We start from the raw sequence: 27,878 nt of genomic DNA on the forward strand, positions 1-27,878 counted from the left end.
TTAACTTGCTGCATAAAGTAAGCACTCATCTCTGTAGTTTGTCAGCCTGGCAACTATCAGCAGATGTTTTATGCTGTTGTATTAATTTACTTTTTTATATTTTTGCTACTTTTCTGTTACTATTGGAAAAATACAGAATGCAGTAAAAGCTAGTACAAATGAGAGGAAGAGGAGTGCAGCAGCTTTTCGGATGGATATTGTACTCCGTATTGCACAAAACAAGTTAGTCCATATCAAACTCTTAGCAAAAGTGTTACTTGAAAGCAATTAGTGCGCAGTGTCAGAATTGTCAGGTGTTTACTATGTGAAGTCAAAAGAAAAGCTTTGAAAGGCACCAGACAATCTGTGCACAGTTCTTGGAGCAGGGAAGAGAATTTTAGAGAAGCTAAATCCTTGGATAATTTTTTTGTCTGCTGACAGCAAGAGGCTGTGTTTTGAGACTTAAATGGTGGCATGTTTCTCGTAGTGAGAACTTGCTGGATACTAGTGCTCCTGGATACTAGTGCTCCTGGATACTAGTGCTCCTGGATACTAGTGCTCCTGGATACTAGTGCTCCTGGATACTAGTGCTCCTGGATACTAGTGCTCCTGGATACTAGTGCTCCTGGATACTAGTGCTCCTGGATACTAGTGCTCCTGGATACTAGTGCTCCTGGATACTAGTGCTCCTGGATACTAGTGCTCCTGGATACTAGTGCTCCTGGATACTAGTGCTCCTGGATACTAGTGCTCCTGGATACTAGTGCTCCTGGATACTAGTGCTCCTGGATACTAGTGCTCCTGGATACTAGTGCTCCTGGATACTAGTGCTCCTGGATACTAGTGCTCCTGGATACTAGTGCTCCTGGATACTAGTGCTCCTGGATACTAGTGCTCCTGGATACTAGTGCTCCTGGATACTAGTGCTCCTGGATACTAGTGCTCCTGGATACTAGTGCTCCTGGATACTAGTGCTCCTGGATACTAGTGCTCCTGGATACTAGTGCTCCTGGATACTAGTGCTCCTGGATACTAGTGCTCCTGGATACTAGTGCTCCTGGATACTAGTGCTCCTGGATACTAGTGCTCCTGGATACTAGTGCTCCTGGATACTAGTGCTCCTGGATACTAGTGCTCCTGGATACTAGTGCTCCTGGATACTAGTGCTCGCTTAGTTCTCTCTCCAGCAGGTGGAGCATCAGTTCATTTACCAACTACAGTTACGGGAGGGAAAAAAAAATTAATCTGTCTAGCTCAGTTTATAACGACAACAGCTGTGTGCCTGGCTGCTTTGCGAGGCCAAGAGAGGAGTATAGCATAACTCACTCCTGAGAGACCTCTGTAACCATGAAGCATGTACATTGCCAGTGTTACCTGGGGTCTCATACCAGCTTCACCTTCACCTTGACACACATAAAGAGCAAAGAAGAAATGGGAATATCCGGAGAAGGCCAAAACTTCTTGTCACAGCTGTTAGGATTTGAGTAACTATTGGCCTTAGAAAAAATGTTGGGATTCTATATCCTGAAAACCTCCAGCACTTAAATTGTGGATTTCCCATGAAATTTAATTCAAACTGGGTCATACTTTTGTGGATAGGAAAGTAAAGATCTTTAAACGTGAAGGTTCTCACTGAGCAATACTTTGTCAGAAGGAAACTTTCCACCTTCCTCCTCTTACCATCAGTAGGAACTGTATTCCTTTAAATGCCCATGTCTGATTCCCTGGGTATTTAATTTACTAAAGAATCTTGGCAAGTAAAAGTTCTCTGGGGGAAGGGAAGGAACAAAAAAATCTGGAGTAGTCTGGAAGAATCAGTGTAGGTACCTGATCCACGTGTAAACAGGAATTTTGTCTGTCTCAACAGCACCTGCATTGTAGAAGAGTGATCATTTCATGGACTTCATTAGGCATCTTCAAAGCCTAAAAGCAGTCAATAATACATCAGTGCTTCGGGCTTTCTCCCTCTGTGCTAACCCGACTGCCTAACCAGAGCTTGTTAGACCTGTGCTGATTCTGCCCAAGCAAGTCTCCAAGTGTGGCTTCTTTATGCTTATGATGAACAGTAGTAACTTTCTTCTTATGGATGACTTGGAGTTGATCACAGAGCCAGGGTCCTTGTACGCTGGCATCTTGGATCCAGAAGATGCCTAATGTGCATTCATGTCAGTGGCTTTTCTTTTTATGGGGTCATATTCCGTTATAGTTAATGTGAAATTATGCAACCACGTTCCTTCAGGTGCTATTTATAACTACCTGGATACAAGGAAGGCTGTTAGAGAGACATTGCCAGCCTCTTCACTGTAAAAATCACACTATTTTATCTCTTTATTCTCTTATCAGCAGTCCCTGTTATCTACTGCCTTGGCCTATCCAAAACACTTATCAGAACTCTAACTGCAGTGTCATGAATTAAAAAGAATGTTCTGCCAATGTAAGGCAAGTGGGAATTAATGACCAGGAATATATTCTTTGTCAGTTTATCATCTGGAAGTATCAGTGAAGTGGGTGAGAGTTGTGATTTTTTGTTTGTCTTTTAAGGTAATCTCGATGATGTTAACTAGACTAACTATTAAGAGCCAAAATTAAAGCATTTCAAGTTGCATAGAATATCTTAGAAATCTTACCATTTGAAACGATCTTTTATTCATTGTTAACTAGTATGAAACTGATTGTAGTACTCCAGAGCATTTTCTGTAGAAGAGTTATTTGTCTGGAACTTTTACTTTGAGCTACAAAGCTGGTTCTTGACATGCCCTCTCTGTAACCCTTTCCAGGATTACACTGAAGGAAAGCTGTATCTGTAATGTATGAGCAGTAGTCTAAATTCCAGTCTAGTTTGTTATTTCTACTTAAAGCTGCAGCTTTTTATCTCTTGCTTCCCCACATTGTCAGCTAACTCCAATAAAAGTGGTGAATAGTTAACTTCCCTTATTAACGTGTGAGACATTAATGGAATGACCCTTTTGCCATGTGATCTGAAAGAATTAAGGTAATTTCTGGAAGCTACCATGGGAGATTAAAAATAACAAATAATATACCCTTCTTTGTTTCTTTACAAATTATGACGTTTGTATAGGAGTCTCCAGGCAACCACTGTGTGTTTGATGATTATGAGAACAAAGATCAAAAGAAGTAATCAGTTTTTCTTGAAGATGCCTTTCACTTTTCTGCAATTCAGCAATGTGAAACCAACATCCATCAACTCCAAAGAAATGTACCATGTCCTGCAGGAGTCATGATGACACTTCTGCACTCCTTTTGTACTGGCGAGTTGAGTAGTTTGTTGAACAAATCTGTAACATATGTTTCCAAAGTCTAACAAGAAATAAAAGCCAGTAATTCATGCGGTAGTCAAAACGAGAAAACATGCAAGCATTGTGGAAACTGAAGAGTTACGCTTTTAATTTGTTTTGTCTGTTGTTTTCTGGGAAGTGAGAATTTGACAGCAGTTAGAGATTTATTTTCCTACTGTGGGCTGATGCCAGGTTGTGTGCTGAACTTTATTCTTCTGTGAAGCTGGAAGTTTTATTTCATGTTTCAAGATTTCTTAAGTTGCGTGGTATGTGCATGTTGAAGTAAGTGTTGTGGGCAGTTGGGAGTTGCTGAGTGCTGCTGTGTAGCAGGTTAACTCTTAGAAATCTGTTTGTATTAACTTTGGGTTTGATAATTCTTGGAAGCAAGACTGAAAAAAAATACTTACTTTTAAAATAACGCCTGATGATACTCGCTTGAAATATCCAATCCTGTACCTGTGGGTTGCTTTGCAGTTCCTTATAATAGGGCAATTTTATATGGTTGTGAAGTCAAATTTGGAGAAAATTTTTAGGAAGAGATAATCTCTCTTCTAAAACCAGTCCATAAAGTTGGAAAACACAGATAAGCTTTGACATACAGTTGTTTGGTCAGATCTAGCAAGGTAGTAGTGACCTCCATGCTAAACACGTTTGAACTATTGCCCAGTTTAGCTTATTGTATTTTGTGATGACCGTAGGTAAGGCATATGTATATGCAAAGGTAGTTCCGAAGCGTATGAATAAAGTCTTATTTCAAAAGTCTGAAACCAGATTTAGTTTGATTTTCTGGGGGCATGGCAAACAGGCTGATTTTTGACAAACAAAGCACATGTGAAAACTGTGTTTATGGAAATGATTTACTGAACTGTAATTACATTAGCAGAATATCTACGTTGGCAAAGCATTACTGTGTTTTTGCTTTTAGTTGGAAAGTTACAGAATTAAAACCAGAAACTTCAGAAATCAATTTATTTTGGGTCTTCCATAAGCAGAGTTTTTAGTATGTAATAGTTACAACACTAAATGCTGTAAAGTAAAAATTGGATATTAGTATATTTATCTTGTTTGCATGCTTTCTATGTATATGATTTCACACTTTATATAGCAAATGCGCGTTTCTCTTTGTACTGCATAATACCTGCCAGATGGGCTTTGTTTTACCATGGGTGTTGATCTTGAATGAAGGAACTAGCATGGTGGTGTTTCTTTGTAAACACAAGAATTGGCTGCTTATACCGCTTGTGCGGAAGGTAACTGTATCTAGCAAATACATAATGCTTATCTGCAATAAAATTTCTAATAGCTTTTAATTCTTACATCACTTGAATAGGTGCTGGCCATAATTTGCAGAGCTGTTCACTGTACAGCTAATCACTGTATACGCAATGTGGCTATCTGAAAGTTATCCAACTAGTGGGATCAAATCTGTTATTATGCCATTTGTTTAAAAAAATAGAGAAATTGCCAGTATTTGTTTTGATTACATCTTTTGCTAATAGTCTTGTCGAATTAGCATTGTAAAGGGATGTTCAGGTACTACCAGAGGTTGCGTTAAGTGCTGATTCTTTCTTTCTTTCTTTTTCTTTCTTTCTTTTTTCTTTCTTTTTCTTTCTTTCTTTTTTCTTTCTTTTTCTTTCTTTCTTTCTTTCTTTCTTTCTTGTTTTGCTCCTCAGGGCTTTGCTTACCATTTGGTAGTGCTTGCTATCTGGCACATGTGCCTGGAAATCAGGTAGTGTTACCAAAGGTCACTGGTAACAGGTAATATGATTACACAAAAGGAAGTTAAAGAAACATCACAGAAGGACAAAAATGTAGCAGTTAACATGGAGATGGGATCTAGCCAGTAGTTACAATCTGGATATACTCCTGAGTGATGAAAGTTTTCTGAAATGCAGTAATGGGAAAGTCTGTGGGAAGTGAGCCTCAGCTAGTAAAGGGTTTTGTCTCCTATGTAAATTCAAAAAAAATCTATATAATGCTTTGAATATAGATAGAGAAGTAGCAGGTTCTGTGTAGCACAAATACAGGCATTATGAATGAAAAATGATGGTAAAAACTCATCAGTAAACTAATCTTTGGAATGAATTTTTCTGTATTGTGTATGTTACCTGACATCAGGCAGTGGAGTGTGAAAAATAAATCTGCTGCTTCAAATCTATTTGACAGTGATTAGAATTTTTCACTGGGAGAAGGAAAAATAGAAATCTGTAAAAGGATAAATAACCTAGATGCCTTTACAGTTTTGCTGTCCTCACTTTCAAAGAGTGGGGCTGTGCAAAAGCGTGATGGCTTAAAGATCACTGCTTTTGCTTTAGAATCAGTAGACCTGCATCCTGCCTGCAGCTTCCCTGTAGGACGGCTGTGCTGTAGTGATAGCCCAATGCATGAGCTGCCTAGATGTCTGTGGGGAAAAAAGGTCAGGAGACAGAGTCTGACAAGTTGTTAAAATGTGCAGTTTTATGCCAAGTCATGTGAAGAGACTGAGGAGCAGGACCTGTCTGTGATGGTGGAGAAGTAAAAGGTAGAAAGCAACTAACTGAGATCAAACTGACTGGGAAATAAGAGTTTGGTCCTGGGGAAGAGCAGAAAAGGGAGTAACATCATGTGAAAATTATCAGAAAACTGAGTTTGTACAGCTCAGGAAACAGGTGTGATACTACAAGAAATAAATGAAAACCAAAGAAGTTTGTAGCTGTTAGGGGAAAAAAACCACCACACACAAAGAAAAAAAAAGCTAACACTTCCATAAGCATCAGAACAGGCTGCCCAGGGAGGTGGTGGCATCACCATCCCTGGAAGGATTTTAAAAATGTGTAGATGTTGTGCTTAGGGGCGTGGTTTAGTGGTGGGCTTGGCAGTGCTGGGTTAACGGTTGGACTTGATGATCTAAAGTCCTTTCCAACCTAAGTGATTCTATGATTCTAAGCCTATTAGTAGTAAAAGGAAGGCCTTTGGAACTGGTCTGATTATCAGTGGGGAGAACCACTGATAGAGGGTATCAGGAATACTTTAAATGCCCTTTCCCTTCGTTTGTAAACTAACGATAGACTTAGAACTAAGGCTACAGTGAGTTAGAGTACATAAAGAAATGAAGTGTTTCCAGTTGCTTGGAAGTGATGAAATTTATGGCAGACTCCACTGAGGACGGGTTGGAGTGATATGGCCCACTGGCATTCTTTTGAGTGTGAAAACTAGAAAACAGAAAATAAAACAACTGATATTAAAAGGTGAGAAAGGAAAAACTGAGGAATTACAGATCAGAGTAATCTGCTAGAATGATGCTAGGCAAAATAACCAAAGCAGCTACTTCTGTGCATTTAGAACTTTGCAGGAGAGAAGTGCAGAGCCAACATGGGCTTGTGGCAAGCAGGTCGTGCCAAAGGAGGGTAGTTCCCTGTCTGCAAAATGGGAGGGAAAATCATGTCCTAGAAGTCAACCTTGTCCAGCCTCTGCTAGTGCCTCACAAGGCTTTCTCATGGTGGATGTGTTGTGGTGTAAATAAGTGGGAAGTACAAGATGAAAAGTGTCATAGCTGCTCAGGAAGATGTGGACAGGGAGTAGCTGTCAGTCCTTACTGGCAGAATGATGAGAATGTTTTGAGTGAGAGTACAAATTTGTGTTCTTTGGTATTTGTATCAGTCTTTTGGCTAAAACCAACAGCCTTCGTTGAATCTTTTAGTGATACCAACTGGAGGAGAGTGCAAGGCAACTGGAAGACAAAATTACAATATGGAATAGAGGTGACAAAATTCTGTAATTGAATACAAAATAAAGAAAAGGGAAAGGTTCTTTATTTTGGCAAGTACAGCTCTGTACACAAATATGGTTATGTGAGTGTCACGCTGCAAAAATGAATCTGGAATTGGTCACAGGGTAAACTAGATTAATGGTGTCACACTGTTGAAAAGCAGACAGATATACTGAGGCATATAAACAGTACTGCTTTCCATGAGGCATTTCTGATAGTTTTTGAATATTGAGTCCACATTGGGGTTCTGTGCCTTCGGAAGGAAGGTGAACCAGCTGTCAGAGGAGTGCAACAGGAGTTGGTAGAGATCTTGAAAACAAGCCTTGAAAGGACTGAAGGCATTGGAGCTCCTAAGTCAAAGGGAGACTGGAATTATAAATGCAGAAATACCTAAATGACTGCTGCAGGGTAGAAAGTGATATGTTCTGTGTGCCTGTGATGGATCAGATAAGAAATAATGGGCTTAAATTTCAACAAGGAAGATTAAGGTTAGACATTAGGAAAAACGTGCCAGTATGAAAGCTGTCTCAAGAACTGAGCGTGTTTGGGAACGTGCAGTCTGTTGCTGGGGGGGCTTCCTTGGTGGGTTGGATGAACATCACCTAGTGTGTACCAGGAGTAGTTCCTTAGATCAGGTGAGTGGTCTGTGTGACCTCTCAAATGTCCTTTTTTAGACTTCAGGTATCCTATAAGGATTTCAAATTTATGACAGGCATGCCCTGGCAAGGTTGCTGCAAGACAGGGCACATGGAAAAGAACAGACACTCTCTGCCAGCATGGGCTGGAGTGGAAGCTGTGCCCCCAGACCTTGGTGCAGACTCTGACTTTTCTTGGCGTTCTGCGTTGCCTTCATGTGTGCTCCTGTCTGGCTAAAACGGTTCTTTTGAATTGCTGCCCTCTGTAAGTACCTGCCTCTGTAAATTGAAGTTCATTACAGGAAATTTGTATTATTAATAAGAAAAATGAAAGGAATGTGGGAATGTATCATATGTTCTCTTCCAGTTTTGACATACTGTTTTAACTAATGAAAATTTCAATCATGTATAGCTGTTATTGTGTTATAAACCACAACAATATTTGTTACTGCAAAATTGACCCTTAAGTTTGGGTTCCGATTGCATTTGAACTAGTTTTCTGAATGGAAAGAAAACCAAACAGATTTGATTTTCATTTGTCTGTTGTTTTTAAAATGAGGTTGAGCCTGACCAGTATTCAGAGACTATTGCAAAGAAGCAGAGAATAAATGTCTTCAGAAGGAAACCGACTATTTTCAGGAGTACTTCAGTGGAACAGTTCTTGAGCCAAGAATAGCAGCAGCGATTGTGCTTTGGTAGTGAAGTGGCAGCAATTCTGAGAATGCAGCCAAACCTTTAAAGAGACATGGGTTGTGTGCGATCCAGTGCAGTGGGTGAAGCTGCTCAAATGAACACCTGACAAGAATTGAAACAGCAAATTTAAAACATGCTCCATTTACTGTGTAATTAATATGTATTTGGGGCAGATAGGAGGATGAAGAAGAGGAGCAAGGAAGTGAGAAGGGGAAATAATTGTAAAGGGGGAGTGTATTAGACATACAGGAGATTCGTATGCAGGCATTGATAAAAGTTCTCTGCATGTGTTCTCACAATTTGTGATGATATTTAGGCCCTCAAAACATTAAGCTGTCGTCATCCTCCGCCCCTGCTTCTGTTGACATTCTTCTGTGTTCATGTGTCTGAAAGCACAGCAGTGCTGTGCAGCCTGCGGTGCCAAGATGGTCGGTCCCTGCTCTGCAGGAGGCAGAAAGCAGCGCCCTGCTCCGCGCCGCCTGGTTTAGGGCAGTTCTTCCCTGCGTTTATAAACAGCGCCTTCCATTAATACGCTCTCGTGTTTGCCACTTGGATCTCTTTTAGATAGAGGCAGGGAAGTCATTAAGGGCTTGGCAGTGTGCCAATATACATCTGGGACTTGGTCTGCTGCTCACCCGACAAGACAGGCGGTGGGAGCTGTCGTTGGGGCAGGGAGGAGGATGCTGGGCAGGAGCTGTTGGGGCAGGGAGGATGAGGAGCAGGAGCTGCTGGTGATGGGGCAGGGAGGATGCTGAGCCAGAGCTGCTGTTGGTGATGGGGCAGGGAGGAGGATGAGGAGCAGGAGCTGTTGGTGATGGGGCAGGGAGGAGGATGAGGAGCAGGAGCTGCTGCTGTCGGTGGGGCAGGTGGGAGGATGAGGAGCAGGAGCTGCTGCTGGTGATGGGGCAGGTGGGAGGATGAGGAGCAGGAGCTGCTGCTGGTGATGGGGCAGGGAGGAGGATGAGGAGCAGGAGCTGCTGCTGGTGATGGGGCAGGGAGGAGGATGAGGAGCAGGAGCTGCTGCTGTCGGTGGGGCAGGTGGGAGGATGAGGAGCAGGAGCTGCTGCTGTCGGTGGGGCAGGTGGGAGGATGAGGAGCAGGAGCTGCTGCTGTCGGTGGGGCAGGGAGGAGGATGAGGAGCAGGAGCTGCTGCTGTCGGTGGGGCAGGGAGGAGGATGAGGAGCAGGAGCTGCTGCTGTCGGTGGGGCAGGGAGGAGGATGAGGAGCAGGAGCTGCTGCTGTCGGTGGGGCAGGGAGGAGGATGAGGAGCAGGAGCTGCTGCTGTCGGTGGGGCAGGGAGGAGGATGAGGAGCAGGAGCTGTTGTCAGGAGGATGAGGAGCAGGAGCTGCTGCTGTCGGTGGGGCAGGGCGGTGGGCAGGGGCAGGCGCTCTGTCGTTGGGGCAGGCAGTCGGCAGCGCCCGCGTCTTGTCTTGGCTGACTTTCAAAAGCACGAGAAAAGCAGCTAGGGTGCTAATTGTAGCTGGGTCCTGAAGTGAAAATGTTTTGTGACAGTTGAAAGAATTTAAAGAGGAAGGAAGATCGGTTTAGTGTCAGCTGCAATTAGATAATCAAAGCTTAAAAATCCTACTCTGTTGATACCTTCACCTAGAGTTAAGGAGCGGCGAGGGGAAGGGGGAGGAGGGCTGTGCGTGGAAAGGGCATTTCCATAGCCAGTGCAGCCGAGGCCCGACCGAGCTCGCAGGTTGTCTGGGCGCACGCTTGCACAGAGAGATTTTCTTGGCAGCTCTACAGGATGAGGCTTACACTGTACACAGCCGACATATTGAAGCCGAGAGCCCTGGAGAACGTAGATGCAGGAGTAGAAACAGCTCTGCACACAATGTAGCGTCTCCTAGGATGGTTGGGCGGCTCCTTTCTTCAGGTATTTTATTACCCATCAGCCCTTTTTAGAGCCAAAAAAAAAGAGAAAGTAACCCTAACCCTGAGAAAATAGCATCTGCTTCTGTTAAATCAATTTATTACATAACATTTCAGAGAGAGAGCAGCAGCACAGCGTCCTAAGCTTTTGGCTGCATTTCAGGTTTGATAAAATGGCGTCTTCGCAGTGAGCTGCTTGCTAAAGATATGTTGCACTGAGCAGAAAAATGCAATTATTTTGTGTTTTGTACTGCTGCTTTTGTTTTGGAGAGGTAGCATTTAGTGGAATCTCTACTAATAATGAAAAATGTCATTTATTTTTGCTTGTTTTCTTAATGGATTTAAAAAGCTTTCAGCATCAGAGGGAAGGAGCTACATTTTAATGTCGTAGTGCAGAAAATTAAAACGGGTAACAGGTTTTCCCACTTGTGTACTTAACTGTGGTTTAGTTTTAAAATCAAGCTGTTTTATTCAGTGCTTCCACCTCTTTTCTGTCTTTCCACATTATGTACGCTATTCAAGATTTCAGCTTCCTCACATGTATGAGACTTGTTGTAAGTTAGCTTTCTAAGTGGCTTCAAATAGATGACAGTTTCCAAATTTGTCCTGTAGCTTATGCATAGAGCTGGATGTAGCAGGTAACCTGGAATATTAGCTCTACAATTCCCAGATTTTCTACTTCATTATATTTTGTTTTTCAGAATAGATGCCTGTGTCATCTTTCTTTTTTAAAAAATGAAATTATGCTACATTTGATCTAGGACTTAAAATATTTCTGGCAATTTGTATTTAATTTAGATTTAGAAAAATCCTTATATAGTCTTTTAAAGATCTGCTTATATTGAACTGAAAACTGTTTCTTTTGGGGGGAGAATTTGCCCTGTTTTCTCAACTTCCTACTCAGAATCACTAACCTTTGTTTGACAAGTAAAATCCCCCGTAGGACTGTCACTGGCCTTTGGGATTTTTCTCTATTCTGCATGTCAAAGCAAAGAACAACATTGCCTGTAATCTCCTTTGGGCAGGACAGGACGAGCCAATGAATCTGGTTGTTGTTTTGCTGGCTAACATGAACTGAAAAATAAAACTAGTAACAGGAGAAGGAGTCAGTATCAGAGCTGATTTAAAATTGGATCAGCAAACCACACTAATAATGTGGTTCTCATTAAAAGTTTATCTCAAGCTTTGCCATTTCGCCCCCTCTCCATACTTCAGTTCCTAGATCAGCTGAATGTTACATTGCAGGGTGAGGATGCATAATTTTACTGCGCAGCATTCAAACTAATTTCTGCAGTGGAAGTTATGAAGATACAGTTACTTTTAACTCAACTGAATAAAAAGGAAAAGAAATATTTTTGTAAATGACACTTTCAGAGTAGGATCGGAGTTTTGGGTAAATGCTTGTGCAGGCAAAGTATTTTGCTTTTCTAAGGAATGCATGCAACAGCTTCTCCCATTTCACTCTACTCATACTCTACATTTGTAATTATGTAAACATTAAACTTATTTTGCAACTCATTATTCGTATTCATTATCAAACGCAGCAAAAAGTGTTTTCTATTTTTAGTAAGCACTAAATTGAAGTTGGTCAAGTATGTTGAGTCCAGTATATAGCAACACCAGCAGTCTCCTCCCACCCCATGAAGAATTATATTTAAATTAAGAATATTATTTAAAACCAGAACAAAATAAACCCCTCGTGCCTATTGGTAATACTGATCAAAGCTGTGCATTTTTCAAATGGCATGTATGATTGCAATTTGCCAGAAGTTGTATGCTTGTTTAAAACAAATTTGAGCTGTTATCCTTAGCTTAATTTTTCCTTTCTGATTGCTGAAGAAATGTTATTAATCAAGGAAACCATATTTTATGAAAGATGCATAATTAAGGTTTTTCAAACACAAAGTGTTAATTTAAAAATCAATTTCACTTTGCACTGTACCAGCACTAGGATTTGCTAACACAAAATACCTGTGGTTCCTGTTCCTCATGCTTTGTTTAAAATCTTTGCTCAGTTCACAGAGGAAGTATAGAACTGCTTCTGGTAGACTGCAGTGCTTTTATTTCTGATCTTTGCATAAATAAAGAGGAACTAGTTCTTAAGAATTTTTTTGATGTGTTTCCCATTTCACTCTTAAAAGATTTGAAAATATAAGAAAATACTGGCAATTTCTATGAAGAGTTGGTTTCCTAGAAAGTTGGAGGAAATCTGTGTGTTCAGAAAAAAACCCAAACAAACCAAATGAATTCTCTAGATTTAATCATATGAAATATTTTGCTTTCATTATTTTTCCCAAATGTTTAAAGTTCTTATGGATAAAGTAGGACTGTGCTACTAGTTATTTAATATATAGGAGTGAACTCCTTTTAGTCTAGAGAAAATGGAAATTTGCTTCTAGAGACAAGAATATAAAAATTTACTGTCTTCAGGATCAGTTCTCTACTGAAACTGTTACGTTTGTCCAGCAGCAAAATTACAATTTTTGCAGTTTTCTGTTCACTTTGTGAATATTTTTTTTTCATTCTTTGTCTGTCCTGTTTCTTACAAGCTTGAGTAAACCAATTGCTCAGTAAATATTTGGACACTATGAAGTTATTGCATGTTTCAGGTTTTGCTGGTTTTTGTTTGTTGTTTTGTTTGGGGGTGGGGGTTGGGGGTTTTAGGGGGTCGGGGGATTGGGGGAAGGGTTTGAATCTGTATGACTTGGGGAAGGTCCCAGCGTGGTCTGACTGACTCCAGAGCAGGACAGGCGCAGCACACGTTTGCTGCTGCTCAGGAGACAACTGGGTTATTTTATGTCACCTACGTGGAATTACTGTAATCCCTATCAAAGTAACCACTGAACCTCGGTTAAGAGGAACTAGGCTGACGGTACACAAAAAGAAGTAACTATGGAGCTGCAAAGTCTTGACAAGCAGAGGTTTGAGCTGCATGTGCGCTCCTTCCAAGCCAAACATACTTGGTGTGATACTGTCTGGAGTAGATGTGCTTATCCAAGCTGAGGCACTTGGCTATTTTCTGCTGTCAATGGATGTCAGTGGACATCTCTTGGGTTTTATAGTAACTCCCCTTCGTAATTTTTTTCCCCCTTCTTGTTTCTCTGACTGCTCTTCAAAATCCTGGTATGTTATTTAATGAACCATTTTGCTTCTTACTCTCAGGAATCTTTCTAAACCGTTTTGTCATCTTCCTCTTCCATTCCCACCCCTTCCCTCTACTTGCTGTCTCTGAAGTGTTCTCAGACCCGAGCATTGCTCTAACCGCCATCTTTGGGGGAGAGGAGAAAGGAAAGGAAGTGATTAAACAAGCAGCTCCCTTTCATCTCGTCTGGTTGCTCTTGGTGCCATTTTTGTGTGTGTTGAGACCGTCTTGCACTGTGCTCTTGATCCTTATTCGCAAACCTGCCCTGCACAGACATTCTTGTTTGCCTTGGGCAGGGCAGTGCCATCGTTCCCCCAGGCACTCGCTTAGGTTTCGGCTTTGACAAGACCTTTTATTGGAACAATGTATTTCAAGCCACTTTTAAACCTTTCTGTCATGTCTGAAATGCAGTGCCGAATTTCACCACCCACAGTGTTGAAAAAAAATCTCATATAACTCCTCTTATCTGACTCCTTGGTTGCCTCAACTTCTTATCTTCTGGCCTGGACTGCCACTGCTTTTTTTAACTTTGTTCATTCCTACTCTGCTAAGAATGCTGCTTGGCTCATTTTTCTGACCCTGTTGACCCTTTTTAAGTCATTTCACAGCCTTTCTTTGCCTTCCATGTCTTATCAGGAATTCTGGTCTCAATTTAACACCTGCGTAGCAAACCTAGATTATCAGGTAAATTTTCAACCTTCTTCCTTAGCTCTGCAATGTAACCAGTTGGATTTATCCAGAAATAACATGATGCTTGCTTCCTCTCCAGCTGTTGCATATAGGGGAGAGCATCCAAGTCGGTCCGAGTGGCTCCTTTCACATTCTTTTTTGGATTTGGCATGCACGTCAATTATTTAGCTCTTTCTGTGAAATGCTGGGCTTTTCCTGGCATCATGAGAAGACAGGTGATGAGCTTGTTTTCCCTTCCTTTCTCTAACATTCATACTTTTGCTTCAATTGGTTAAAAAAAAAAAAAAAAAGGCAATCTGCCCTGGTTTAATGTGCTCTTTCTTCATCTTGATAAATCTCCTAGAGGCAACTGAGTAATCGCCCCGTTTCTTGAAAAGCCACAGGTGAATTGTGTGAATAAGAAGACTTTGTCAAAGAGAGAGAGCTTTTTTTTTCATTCTTGGAACAATTTTTTTTGCAGTATTGGAACACCTCTAATTGGAGGCAGTTAGAGGAGCCAATCACACCAAAATATTTGTGATTTAAATTAATGCATATTAGGCATCCAGTGTTGACAGTTTATTTGGGAGATGTGTTGCATCCATCTTCCCTAAAAAATACTCTTCTTATTCAAATCGTAAAAAACAATTATGTTACAGGAGATTTACAGGAAGTAAAAATTATTGACATCCAAATTTTGTAACTGAGGTGGGTGCAGTTTTCTCCCTTATTTAGACAACCAGTTAGGAGGAGCTGTGCTGCAGATCATCTCTAGTATGTATCCCTAGGATCAGACTGAGTTACATGCTATAAAATTCCCATCAAAATAAAGTAAAAGAAATCTTGTAGAGAGCAATTGGGATGGAAAGTACATGCAAAAACTTAGATGAAGTTTGAGTTCTTGGCATGAGAAGTGGTGTGTCTTCCAGTTTAACTTCGTACCCTAGCAAACAATTAGATGCTCAAGAGCTTTTGTTTAGTTTTTTGGGGTTAGTGTCTATGTTTGAGTGCTCTGAAAAGGCTGTCTTCTGAGAATCTGTACAATGTAGCATTGATTTTCATTGGTTTGGGGGGGAAATTGGTCTGTGTGTACAAGTGCAAAAGAATTTTTAAGCTGCACGTAAATCCTTTAAGAAAGAAGTTTCCTGACAAAACTGTCTGTTATTTAGAAATGCCTAAGTTCTCTGCTAAGATGTGAGTTACGTCAGTGGTGTTTAAATGTATAATTGACACTGAATAATAAAGGTGACTGTCAGTATTTTTTTCTTTATTTACAGGAAGGGTTGAAAACATAAATGTGGTGTGAATTTAGTGTACTGAGTGTGATACACATGTGTGTAATATCTGATGGCAGGCAGACCTTTTGCATTTTTTATTGGGTGCTCTTTGTGTTTCTCTGGAGAATGAGAATTGAGTCAAAAAAAATGGCAAGAGTCTGCTAGAGATTTTCTGCATTTTTTCCATATTTGCTGTTTAGATTTTTACATAGATTAGTGTTATTTGCTATCCTTATTTATTGCCTGCTTATTATTTTTACTGGTATACTAAGAGATGCAAAACACTTTTGTCGCTCTGTTCTAAAACTGAATTGTTCCATTATTTTAATTGAGAGTTTTTCCAGATTAAAGGAAAAAAAAAAACCCACAAAAAACCCCAACTAAACGAAACTAAATATGAGCATCGTGCTTTATTGTAGCAAGGAAAATTGCGGTATTATGTTAGAGAATGTACTCTAAATTTTAGCATAATGCGGTGTAGTAACTAGCGAGGTAAAATAGTACTTAATGGAGGGCTTTTGCTGTGCTTGAACAGTGGACTCATTTTTAACCTTGTTGGATCCTTTCAGATCTCAGCCACAGTGGATTGGGAGACCATTATGAGAATTCCCACTGGGGACAGCAGCCCGCTTTCCGGAGTGAAGGCAACTGCAGCTGGGATAAAGTGATAATAGACAGGACTGACAAGGAAGCGTGGCCTTCCATTACCGGAGCTGAGACTGAGTCTGCCTCAGAATGTACTACAGACACTGACTCTGCCTCCAACTGTGGCTCAGAGAACAGTAGCATGGCTACAGGGAGTGCCCAAGGCAACTTCACTGGACATACAAAGAAAACTAATGGCAATAATGGCGCCAACGGAGCACTCGTCCAAAGCACTTCTAACCAGAGTGCCCTTGGAGCTGGTGGAGCAAACGGTAACGGCAACTCGGCCAGGGTGTGGGGTGTGGCGGCGGGCTCCAGCTCTGGCCTAGCTCACTGCTCTGCCAGTGGTGGGGATGGAAAGATGGACAACATGATGGGAGATGGTAGAAGTCAGAACTGCTGGGGTGCTTCCAACTCGAATGCTGGCATTAATCTTAACCTTAACCCTAATGCCAATCCAGCTGCCTGGCCTGTACTTGGACATGAAGGAACTGTGGGAGCAGGCAACCCTTCCAGTATTTGCAGTCCAGTCAGTGCCATAGGTCAGAACATGGGCAACCAGAATGGGAACCCAACAGGCACCTTAGGTGCTTGGGGAAACTTGCTGCCGCAAGAGAGCACAGAACCACAAACGTCCACTTCTCAGAATGTGTCTTTCAGCGTACAACCTCAGAACCTTAACACTGATGGACCAAATAACACTAACCCCATGAACTCTTCACCAAACCCTATCAATGCAATGCAGACAAATGGACTGCCAAACTGGGGGATGGCTGTTGGTATGGGGGCCATCATCCCGCCCCACCTGCAAGGCCTTCCTGGTGCTAACGGAACATCAGTTTCTCAAGTCAGCGGGGGCAGTGGTGAAGGAATGGGCAGTTCAGTGTGGGGGATGTCCCCAGGTAATCCTGCCACAGGAAACAGCAATTCTGGGTTCAGTCAGGGGAATGGAGACACTGTGAACTCAGCATTAAGTGCTAAACAAAATGGATCCAGCAGTGCTGTGCAAAAGGAAGGAAACGGAGGAAGCGCGTGGGATTCGGGGCCTCCGTCTGGTCCTGGGGTACTGGCGTGGGGCAGGGGCAGTGGCAACAGCGGTGTCGGTAGTATGCATTCTGGAGCTTGGGGCCACCCCAACCGTAACACCAGTAACGGTGTGAACGGGGAATGGGGTAAGCCCCCAAACCAGCATTCCAATAGTGACATCAATGGGAAAGGATCAACAGGGTGGGAGAGCTCTAGCGTTACCAGTCCAAATCCTGCCATGCAGCAGGGCAACGAACAAATAAACTCTTGGGCCAAAGCTGCAGCATCTGGCACCACGGCTAGCGAAGGAAGTAACGACAGCGGTGGGAGTCAAAATGAAGGCAGTACTGGGAGGGAGGGGGCTGGAGAGGGCAGGAGGAGAGACAAAGTGATGATAGACCAAGGGCAAGTTCAGTTGCCAAGAAATGACCTTGACCCCAGGGTCCTGTCCAATACGGGGTGGGGACAGACTCCTGTAAAGCAAAACACTGCCTGGGAATTTGAAGAGTCCCCAAGGTCTGAACGAAAGAATGACAATGGAACAGAGGCCTGGGGCTGTGCAGCTACTCAATCTTCAAACTCAGGGGGGAAGAACGATGGGTCCATCATGAACAGTACAAATACCTCTTCAGTATCTGGGTGGGTCAACTCTCCACCGGCAGCTGTTCCAACAAATACAGGTTGGGGAGACAGTAACAACAAAGCACCAAATGGCCCAGGGGGATGGGGAGAGTCAGCAAGCTCTACTACTGTTAATAATGCTGCTGCTGCCAAAAGCGGCCACGCTTGGAGTGGGACCGCAAATCAGGAGGACAAATCACCTACCTGGGGTGAACCTCAGAAACCCAAATCTCAAAACTGGGGAGATGGACAGAAATCAAATCCAAGCTGGACTTCAGGAGGTGGAGATTGGACAGATTCATCATCTGTTCCTGGACACTTGGGTGATGGGAAGAAGAATGGATCTGGATGGGATTCTGACAATAGATCGGGGACTGGTTGGAATGATTCCACAAGGTCTGGGACCAGTGGGTGGGGAAATGGCACAAACAGCAAGGCTAATACAGGTACAAGTTGGGGGGAATCTTTAAAGCCAGGCCCCCAACAAAATTGGGCTAATAAACCCCAGGACAACAATGTGAGTAACTGGGGAGGAGCTGCTTCTGTAAAACAGACGGGGTCAGGGTGGGTTGGTGGGCCAGTGCCAGCCAAACAAAAAGAGAACTGTGAGGCAACTGGCTGGGAAGAGCCATCTCCACCGTCCATTCGCCGCAAGATGGAAATCGATGATGGTACCTCAGCTTGGGGCGACCCAAATTACAACAACAACAAGACTGTAAACATGTGGGATAGAAATAATCCTATCATTCAGAGCAGTACCACAACCAACACCACCACCACTAGCACCATTATCAACACAAATATGGTTGAACCTCAGCCATCGCACCAGTCAAGTGCCCAGCCGAACCGGTCCCCGCTGCTTGGTCCAGGTATGAAAATAGTTTTACAAGCTACTTTATACCACCAGTACCAATTACCAAATGCTGTCTGGCCTGATCGGTGTGTAGTTACGTGTTGAAGGTAGAAATTCTGTGTTTATGTCATAGAACAAGTTTATTTGTTTACTCTGAAGCAGTGTTAACTTTTCGTCTTGAGGATGGAATCTGTGGAACCCGACACACAGATTTCCATAGTTAGGCGAATGTAAGAAAGGCTTGCAACAGTATCAGGTCAATATTGACCCGCGTTTATTTTGTCAGCTCTTCCACAGCTACTTAGCACCTTCTCTTAATTCAACCATTTGAGAGTTTGGGGTCTTTTTGCTAGCCTTTTTTCTCTGGTCTTCTGTTACCGTCGCTCAGTCTTTGTTCTTGGTTGGACAGTTTGCATCTGTTTCTTTTCTGCAAACCATATCTCTTGGCCACAGATGTTTTTAACAGTTGCGTGAATCCAGGCTGTTGCTGTTTCCATGTCTTCTGTTTGTTGTCTTTTATGTTTTTCTTCCATACTTCAGGTCTCAAGCACAGGTAGTATCCTGGACTTTTATGTGATTCTCGTAAAGTGAGATTGGTTGAAGATGTTAATATTCAGGGTGGCTGGGAAAAGTTAGAATAACTTAAGCTGTGTTCCAAAGACAAGTTTTTGGGCATCTAGGAATTTTTCTAATCAAAGACAAGGTACTGTTGTAGACATCCAGCAAAGAATAAAAGTGAGGAAAAAATAAGAAAAATGCTTAGTGAGGAGGTATTTAAACAAAAGATACTAGCAGCCCTGCCCTATGTCATGACCACAGACTTCTCAAAATCTAATCTTGCAGTGCTCTTTGAAATTCTTCATCTGATTCTTGTCTCCAAGTTTTTGTTTCGTCTTGGTCGTGGCTAAGTATTGACTTTTTAACCATGTTTTTCTCCAAGTGGGATTTGTTCTGCTTCTCTTATTTCCATCTTTTTTTTTCTTTGATGTTTTGAAATAATTCAAACTTACTGTAATGTCTGTGTAAAAATAGTCTCATGTTCCTACTCTGGCCAAATATTTTAACAGTTGAAAGCATCTATTTTAATAAAATAACATGTGCTCCAGAAGGAGGAATCTTTAAATAGGTTTGTACTTGGTCTCTCCGATATAAGTGATCTATAATTCATTTACCTTAAGCTTACTCATCCGTATTTTAAAACTTTATCCATGAAACTGACAATTCAGATTTCTGTTTTGTAGAGGAGGTATCATGACAGTGGGGGTCTGGTTCCTTTTGGGTGGGTGGGTGTTTTTTTTTTTCTTTTTTCCATTAAGATGTTTTTTTAATGGTTACATTGGTGCTTGTAAAACTGTTCATATACAGTAGTGTACTGTTAATGCTATTCCAATAGTCTAACACCTTGCAGAGGAAGACTTCCTGTTCTGAATCCTTCAGATTTTGAAAAAGGAATTTAAAAATTGGTGTTAATCTACAGTGATTCCTCTGGAGAATAGATGTTAGCAAAGGAAGAGTTTCTTTGAAGTAATTTGTATATGCAGTCAGAGAACTGCTTATTAACTTGTAACTATCCACTGGAGTCACCACATGACTAGGTTAAAATGACAGTATCGTGCATTTTGCAAAAACATTAATAAGATTCCAAGATACTAAAGCAAAACCAACCCTCAGAATATACTTAATACAGCATGCAAGAAAGAGGATAGACCGAATATAATAGTGAAGACAATTTAAAATACAGTTCTGATACTAAATTTAGATCGAGTTATTGAGGGCATAAGTTAGGCCTTTTGTGTATATTTGCTTACGTATGCTTAAACTGTGTGCATAGGTACAGTAAAAGGCCGCACATGGAAACACTTTGAAGGTTTATCGTCTAGTCTGCAAATGGAAACAAGGAGCAGTCCCCCATGTCTTCATGTGTTATGCCCATCTTTACTTTTGATTGTGCCTGAGAGGGGCTGCTCTTGTGCTTATCTTACAGCGAGAGAGAGAGAGCGAGCAAAAAATGTAATTTAAAATGACCCTATTAGCTTCCCCATTCAGAGTGCAGACCTGTTTTTAAAATTGCATATAGCACATTGCAGCTGTAGAGCAATATCTGTTGGGTTTTGTGGGAATTTACACAGACTTAAAGCATCTACAGATCATGCCCCATCTGGGGATAGCTAAAAGACGAGAAGCAAGAAGAACTGGCTTTCCTATGACACAGACATGAGCTTGCAGTTTGTTGTCGTGCTGTTTAACCTTATTTTTCCTTCTCTATTCCCTGTCCCATTGGCTGTCCGTTTCCAGCCTCTGCAGTAAGGGAGGCAAGAATCCTGTAGCCGGGAGACTTCTGTAATCCACAACCGAATTTCACCCAACAATGGTCCTTTTCCACATACAGTATTTCCATGCAACACATGATTGTGTAATTAAAGGCTGTGCCACAGGGCACAGGTTAAGTGCTTATCTAAAACCTTACAACACTCAGACTAAGTAGTTACCACTGGTATTTCATCTTATGCGTGGGTCACGATGTGCTTTGCCAATCATTTTTATGATTCCCTGTTACTCAGGAAATACCATGAATAAGGAATTGTGGATTCTGTTCCTGTGTAAGCAGGAAAGCGTGGGGTATCTGTAAGATGGTAGAGTCACGCATCCTGAAAGTAAACAAGTGGGAACTTAATTTCGCTGTACAGCACTAGCTAGCTGTTTGCAAAGGAGCAGCAGTCCCTTTTGGGTTTTAAGTTTATACTACATTAGTTTAGAAATGGAGGCCAAGTTGCAGTCTTGTTATTCAAGTTGTCACCCATTCCCAGAAGTTCTCAAAATTCTTTGAATACAGAACTTAAAAGCTATTGATGGGAAGCAGATGTTGGTACGTGCTTGATGAAAATGCGTAATGCTCTAAGGAGTTTCTATTGCAATAAAAAAAGGGGGGGGGGCGGGTGGGCACAGATAGATAATGTGATAAAAGTTGTCCATTCTGGTTATAGGAGCTTCCTCCCAAATTGCTGGTGAGTTATTTAAAAAGACAAGCAGAAAACTAGTGGTTTTAATTTAGATAAATTATTGTGTATAATTCTTACTAGCACTTGGGGAGGAAGAAGTGAGAAAAGCTTTTGCAAACAGGGATGGTTAAAAGAGAGATTCTTTTAGATCCCTTGGATCCCAGACAGCAGCAGATCCTTCCTCCACTCCAAATGCTGGGCAGTGGGCTTGATGCTTTCCTGTTCCCATTAGGTAGGTAGAGCCTGGCAGGGTTCCAACCGCCCGCTCTCCAACTAAGAAGAGACAACAAAAGATGTCAGCTTCCCCAGGGAGATTTTAGGTTGAAAATTAAGATCTTTGTGGTTCCTAGAGAGCAAGGAGCTCAAGTTTTAAAAAACTGAACTAGGTCTAAATTCTGAAAGCTCTTAACATCTCTCTGTTCCTTCTATAATCCTGTGCCATTATCCCAGTGACAACTTGTGTGTCATTCATAGCATGTAATTTATGTGAAACAGAGAACACAAGTGATGCGTTTATCCTTACTCGGAACTTTCATCCTAATGGATTTGTAACCAGATCAGCTTTGAGCTCCCTTAGGATGCTCATGGGCAAACCTAAAACTTCATAGTGGATGCTCAGCCCTCCAACAGCCCAGGTTCTGGGGGACAAGCCCGGTGGTCCTGAGAAACCTGCCCTCTGTTCACAGAAGGTTGATCTCATTGCTGAAAGCCAAATGAGAGCTTCCCTAATGCTGAGCAATGCAAGGAAGGTAGGAGCTCCGCCGCGTGAGCTGGAATACCCTCCAGAAAATGAAGACTTGAAAGGTTAAGGGTTACAGGTGATTTAAATATATATTTAACCCTCCCTTTTACACACACACACACTCTCTACCCCTCAGCTTATTTCTTTTCTATTATTAGCACACTAACTAGTGACTAGTAAACAATCTCTTTTCTACCTAGTTTATTCCTTTTTCATCTACATAAGGTTCTAATATTTTGGGCCTTTACTGTAGTTATACTCTCTGGTATTTATCACGGACCAAACAACTTCAAGGAAAACAATTTCTGCCATCCAAATGCCTATAGGGTTATTTTGAGGGAAAACAACTGCATCCTGCCACAGCTTAGTTAACATTTCACTTTCCCTTGAGGATTTCCTGTTGGCTGTGGCCCAATGTTAATTATGTTTTTATTTCTATAAAACAAAGCTCTGCCAATGTGTCCATGTTTATTACTCACTGTGATCTTTTTGTTTCTTGCCATTCTAACAGTGTTTAAAAACTTCACTATTAAAAACTGACTTTCTCGCCAAGGAACCCTTTAATGGAGCTCATTCTGTTGCAAAACAACATTCATGCAGATCTGGGTGGTTCTTAAGGCATGAAGCTTTTTCTCAGGAAAGCTTAAATGCGTATTGTTTTCATAAAGAAAATAGTAAGTTTTCTCTGAGCGCAATTTTTCAAAATGTTGGACAGGTTCGGATTTTGAGACCACTCTGAAGGTGTTTTTCGTTCAAACAGCTGTGTGAAGGAACTTAAAAATAGCTTCTCGAGTTTATCCAATTCATTGTAACGCTGTTTGAGAGCTGCCTTTATGGCGAGGTGCAGGATAGTGCTGGGAAGCATCACGCCGGTGGAGGTAAGCTGTGGGGACTACAGGCTCTTGGAACTAACAATCCACCTGTCTGCTTCAAATATGTAGCATACTGGGTTGTTTTACAAATTGAGGAAAAACCTTATTTTAAAAAGGGAGTCCTTTGGAGAATACAAAATAAATGTCTTCTTTCATCTGTAGAATTTTACCTCATTCAGAAGTGTAACTTCTCCACCTTTATGTGTCTAAACCAGAGTCACATGGAGACACAAAAACAAAGCACAGAGACAGTGACCTTAAGACAGCAGGGACTTAACACAGAGGGGAAAGAAGTTTGTAATTGAGTAATACTCTGGAATTTACATACAGGTTACTTCTCCAGCAGCCTTCAGGTTTTATTTACTAATACCCTGCACTTAATTTCATAGTTTTGTAAACTTTTAGTTGATGCATTTTGTTTGCTTTTATGTACTTGCAAGTTTTCTTTACTAATAAAGACTGGCTCCCTCATTATTTGTAATCCCGTATTATTTACTGCTCAGCTCATTTAAAGCACTTAACTCAAAATAACTTGAACATTACACATCTGTGGTTTTTAATCAATGTTGTTGAATTTATAGTAAAGAGCAACAGAAAGACCAGTTCTTTTGAGGTTTTATTCTACAGTGTAGCATGCTTTGCCTTTTCAATATATGAATTGTATTTTAAGGTTGATTTCATATAAATTAAATTACTGGAGTCTCCCATCTAGGTTGCGTGAACTCAGGGAAATACTAATATTCAGCACACTCTCTATTTGTATTCTAGTTAGTGCTTTAGAGATGTTTTGGTTTCCGTTTCATTTGCCTGCAGTTAATCGTTTTCAGATGCCAGTATGATTAAATGCACGCAGCTGTCTGACAAGGTTGCCTCCTGAGTATTGAGGCAGAAATTCAAATAAAGTATTCCTTAAATAAAATTCCTTAAAGATGCAAGCAATAAGCTTGAATAAGTATTTTAGGTGCAATGCCAAGGAAGTTGTCACGTTGAGTAGAAGTTCATTTATATACGTACATGTGCGTGTCTGTGCATTTGTCCTCTGTATACACTTTAAAATAACCAGAAATTTAAGGTATGTTGGTAGAGCTTAGAACACAGTATTTTTGTTTCAAATGGAGATCACTTTATTGAAACAGTGAAATCGTGGGCTGTTTCAGGAGTTTGTTTTAAAACACAATGAATCTTGCTGGTAGTAAGGGAGCTTTATTAAGCTACGTGTTCCTGAACATGTAGGCTTAGTTTGGATGTGGTTTATGTCCGGTGCACATTTGTCAGTGTCAGGGAGAACAGCAGTTGCTTTAAGAAATAGAGCCTAAAATAAATATGTAATACGGTAACACTGGAGCAGTGAACAGATAGGAGCCCATCTATTTGAAAGGATTTTATTTTTTCCTGCTAGCTAACATTTGAGTTATTACTGACAATGTATTTTGGCTGCCGTTTCTGGTAACATAAATTCTGTTGAAATCAGTAAGTTATGCAAAGACTTGTTGCTCAGTGAAACTCTGTTGCTTAGTTAGTTTAATGTATTTCAAGGTACTCTTAAATAATGTTCTTTTGTGGCAACTTCCATGCCCTTGTCTGCCTACTCTAGGTGTCAGACTGCGTAGAAAATGTTACGTTTCTGCTCTTTGAAACTTTTCCAGAGTATTTTTACAGGTATCATTGGGGAACAGAAAAAGGAATAATGCTGCAGCAAAATGGGCATCTGGTCCTTAAAATTATAAAATACCCAGACATGATAATACTCATCTCCAATGAAAAGAGAGCAACTTCCTGAATTAGTAGCCTAATTAACAGTGGAAGTTTTAAGCAGACTGAATTCTGCAGTGCTGGTTGAGATCTCTGTTGTCATGTAATGGAATGCTTTTTGTGATAATTGTAGAAAAATAGGTTAATGTCAGTTATATGTAAAAACCTTGTTTTCTTGCCTGTTGCGTGTCTGTCTCTTTTGTATATTTTTTAAAGTTCCTCTAACTCCACCTATGATCCAAATCTGTCTCTTCAGAAAAAAGCTTTTTAAAGAGTTAATGGTTGTTTTAAATTCAATTTACACTTGCTGTGTTGGTCAGTGTTGCTTTTTAGGACTCAGAAGCTCTGTGGCTGTTCCTGGCACGTTCGACTTCAGTGCTAAAATCAGTGTCATACGGATTTAAGCGCATTACGTTCAAGCCAAGCTAAGACCGTTTCTGTGTAGTAGCTTACGTCTTTCAGTGAGTTAAAATAATACTCTGTAGGAAAACAATGTCTTATACCTGCTGTTCCTCATGATTTGACTATAGATTCTAATTGCAGTCTTGTCTAGTTCTCCTTAAAAATCAGGTATTGTAACAGAGGCTCAGTGATGAAGAGGTACATAGGGAACATGTCAAACATGAGCTGTAATGAAAGCTTTCAGGAATGCATACAACATATATAATCTAACAAATATCACCTTACTTGTGGGGCATGAGAAAGGAGATTTTGTGATTTTTTTAAATGGTTAAAAGGAATTAAAATAGCATTAAATCTTTCAGTGAAGCAAGGCCCGGCTCAGGTGTGGGTCCCAGTCTCCTGCATGCCAGTGCTGCTGCGTGTGCCCCCCAGCCCTGCTTGCTCTGCTCTGAGAAGTCACTGTGTCAGCAGCCACTCCCCTGGGACCAGGGCTGGGGACTCCCCTGGCAGCCTGGCTGCTCCCGGCTATGTTAACAAATACTCTTTCTGTCTTGACAACTTGGCATTAGTATTCAATGAAGAAAAAGACTTTTGAAACCAAATCAAAGGGATTTCTTTTATATGCCTAATTAGAATGACTGTGTTTACTTACTGGTTCATGCTCTTTCCAGACAAACACTTTAATAAAATGTCCATCTTTGAAATTATTGACCAAAGAAACCTTTCTTCTCGTCACTGTTCTTTTTTTCCCTTTGCTTCAGCAGGCTGGGGAGAAATGCCTACTGTCCACACAAAGAATGAAGCTTCTTGGGGAGAGCCGTCATCCCCTTCTGCTGCAGTTGATAATGGCACTTCAGCATGGGGGAAACCCCCCAGCAGTGGTACAGGGTGGGGAGATAATCCTGCCGAGTCTGCAGGGACATATGGAAGAACAAATGCTCCAGCTGCTGCCCCAGCACTGTGCAAACCAGGTACGTGCATGCATGTCACTGTCACAAGAGGTAGGGGAGAAAAGCCAAATGTGTTTGTTCTGACCCTGGTTTTAAACAGCACTTCTGGGTTTCTGTGCGTTTTAAGGTGGAGGTTGTCTTAGTATTCTCCAAACTGCATCAGCTGTCTCAGAACATTGATAGTCCAGATACCAAATCATACAAAATTAGGAACATACTGCATCGATCCAGTAAATTTAAAGGTATTCTTTAGAGTAGTTTTGTGTACCTTGAAAGTGGTATAGTAGAGATGCAGGAAACTGAAACTGCAGAAGAACGTGAATAGTAGTTATCCCTAGGTGTCTGAAAGGAACCTGTTTGGGTATGAGAAGCAACTGAGCTCAGTCAAGACAGGATTCATTCTCATAGGAAAAGCAACACATGAGAACGACTAGTCCTAACCTCACTATCTGGTTAAACTGCGGGAGTGGATATTGTCTTCAGCTATTAAAACTGTTCACAGGTTCAGGAACATCCCGAACTACTTATTACTGCTTCACAATTCCTAACTAATTGATAAAAATCCTTCATCTCTAAATGCCTTGAAGGCTACAGTACTTGTTTTAGACTTCTGTTTTCACTGTGGAAGTCTTTTAAGTTTCACTCTTGCAAAATACTGTACTGGGGGATCGTTAGAATACCCAGAGAGCCTGAAAAGGGGTGAGTTCTTAAGGTGAGCAATCCCAGCTTTAAACAGTAAAAAGAATAAAACGGAGCGATGTGACACAACCTTGTCACTGAATGTAAAGTATTCCCTGCAGCCCACATGCTCCTTTCAGATTCCATAGTTCTGAGATGAGAGTGAGTTTCTGACCATTAATAACCTCAAAATTTGGTTTTGTTCATCGGAAGAATGTGGCAGCTAAAATGGTGCGATTCATTGAAAACAAAATAGCACTTAAGTGTGTGGTCAGTACTGTTGGTTCCTTGTTCCTAGGAGACTGGAATGACCATGACCACAGAACTTACTTGTTCAGAAAAAAGCAAGACTTGCTGCTGCTGAGCTTTTTCTTCTGTAAAGTATTTAAAGAACTTTTTCTTTTTTGCTCACTTCAAGGAAGGCATCCTTATAATTTAATGCCGATTGAGCTACTTGATGAACCTCTGTATCTCTTGAAAATAATCCAATGTTCGCATACTGGATATGGTATAAAAGGATATTTCTGTGAAATTTGCAGGAAATTGAATAAAGGGGTTTTTTCTTCCTCTTTGCTTTCCCTCCTCCAGCTTCAAAATCTATGCAAGAAGGCTGGGGCGGTGGTGGGGATGAAGTGAATCTCAGTACTAGTCAGTGGGAAGATGAAGAAGGAGATATGTGGAATAATACTGCTTCACAAGAGAGCAGCTCCTCCTGTAATTCCTGGGGGAACGCCCCGAAGAAAGGACTTCAAAAGGTAAGACAAAGATACTCTCTAGAAAAGAGTGGAATTAGTATAACATTTCTAGAATTAAGCTGTCGCAAATTTTCTGTTGCTTTACATCTGACCTCTTAAAACAGACCCCTGACACCTGAACGCTAACACAGCTTGCCACTACAGTGGTTCAAGTACAGCCTACCTGGTTTCCAGCGGTAAATGGGAGATCTTTGAATTCAAGCATGTCAGGTGCTTTGGGAATTTTGTTGTTGTTGCTTTTGTTTTCTCTAAGTTCTATAAACTT

At 41.3% G+C, this 27,878-nt stretch overlaps 1 protein-coding gene across 12 annotated transcripts in view; it reads left to right on the top strand.

Moving 5' to 3' along the window:
• Positions 1 to 27,878, top strand: part of TNRC6C (trinucleotide repeat containing adaptor 6C) — a 336,978-nt gene that overhangs the window by 278,313 nt on the left and 30,787 nt on the right. For 10 of the 12 annotated variants that reach the window (XM_056332439.1, XM_056332456.1, XM_056332471.1 and 7 more), the window contains 3 exons: positions 15,888 to 18,479; positions 25,992 to 26,201; positions 27,447 to 27,613. In XM_056332439.1, the coding sequence (XP_056188414.1) occupies positions 15,888 to 18,479; positions 25,992 to 26,201; positions 27,447 to 27,613 (2,969 nt within the window). Of the gene's footprint in view, positions 1 to 10,019; positions 10,235 to 15,887; positions 18,480 to 25,991; positions 26,202 to 27,446; positions 27,614 to 27,878 lie in introns of those variants that run through there. The other 2 variants (XM_056332502.1, XM_056332412.1) reach the window with 2 other exon arrangements.

This window comes from Falco biarmicus, chromosome 1 (assembly GCF_023638135.1).
Source record: "Falco biarmicus isolate bFalBia1 chromosome 1, bFalBia1.pri, whole genome shotgun sequence".
NCBI classification, from domain to species: domain Eukaryota; kingdom Metazoa; phylum Chordata; class Aves; order Falconiformes; family Falconidae; genus Falco; species Falco biarmicus.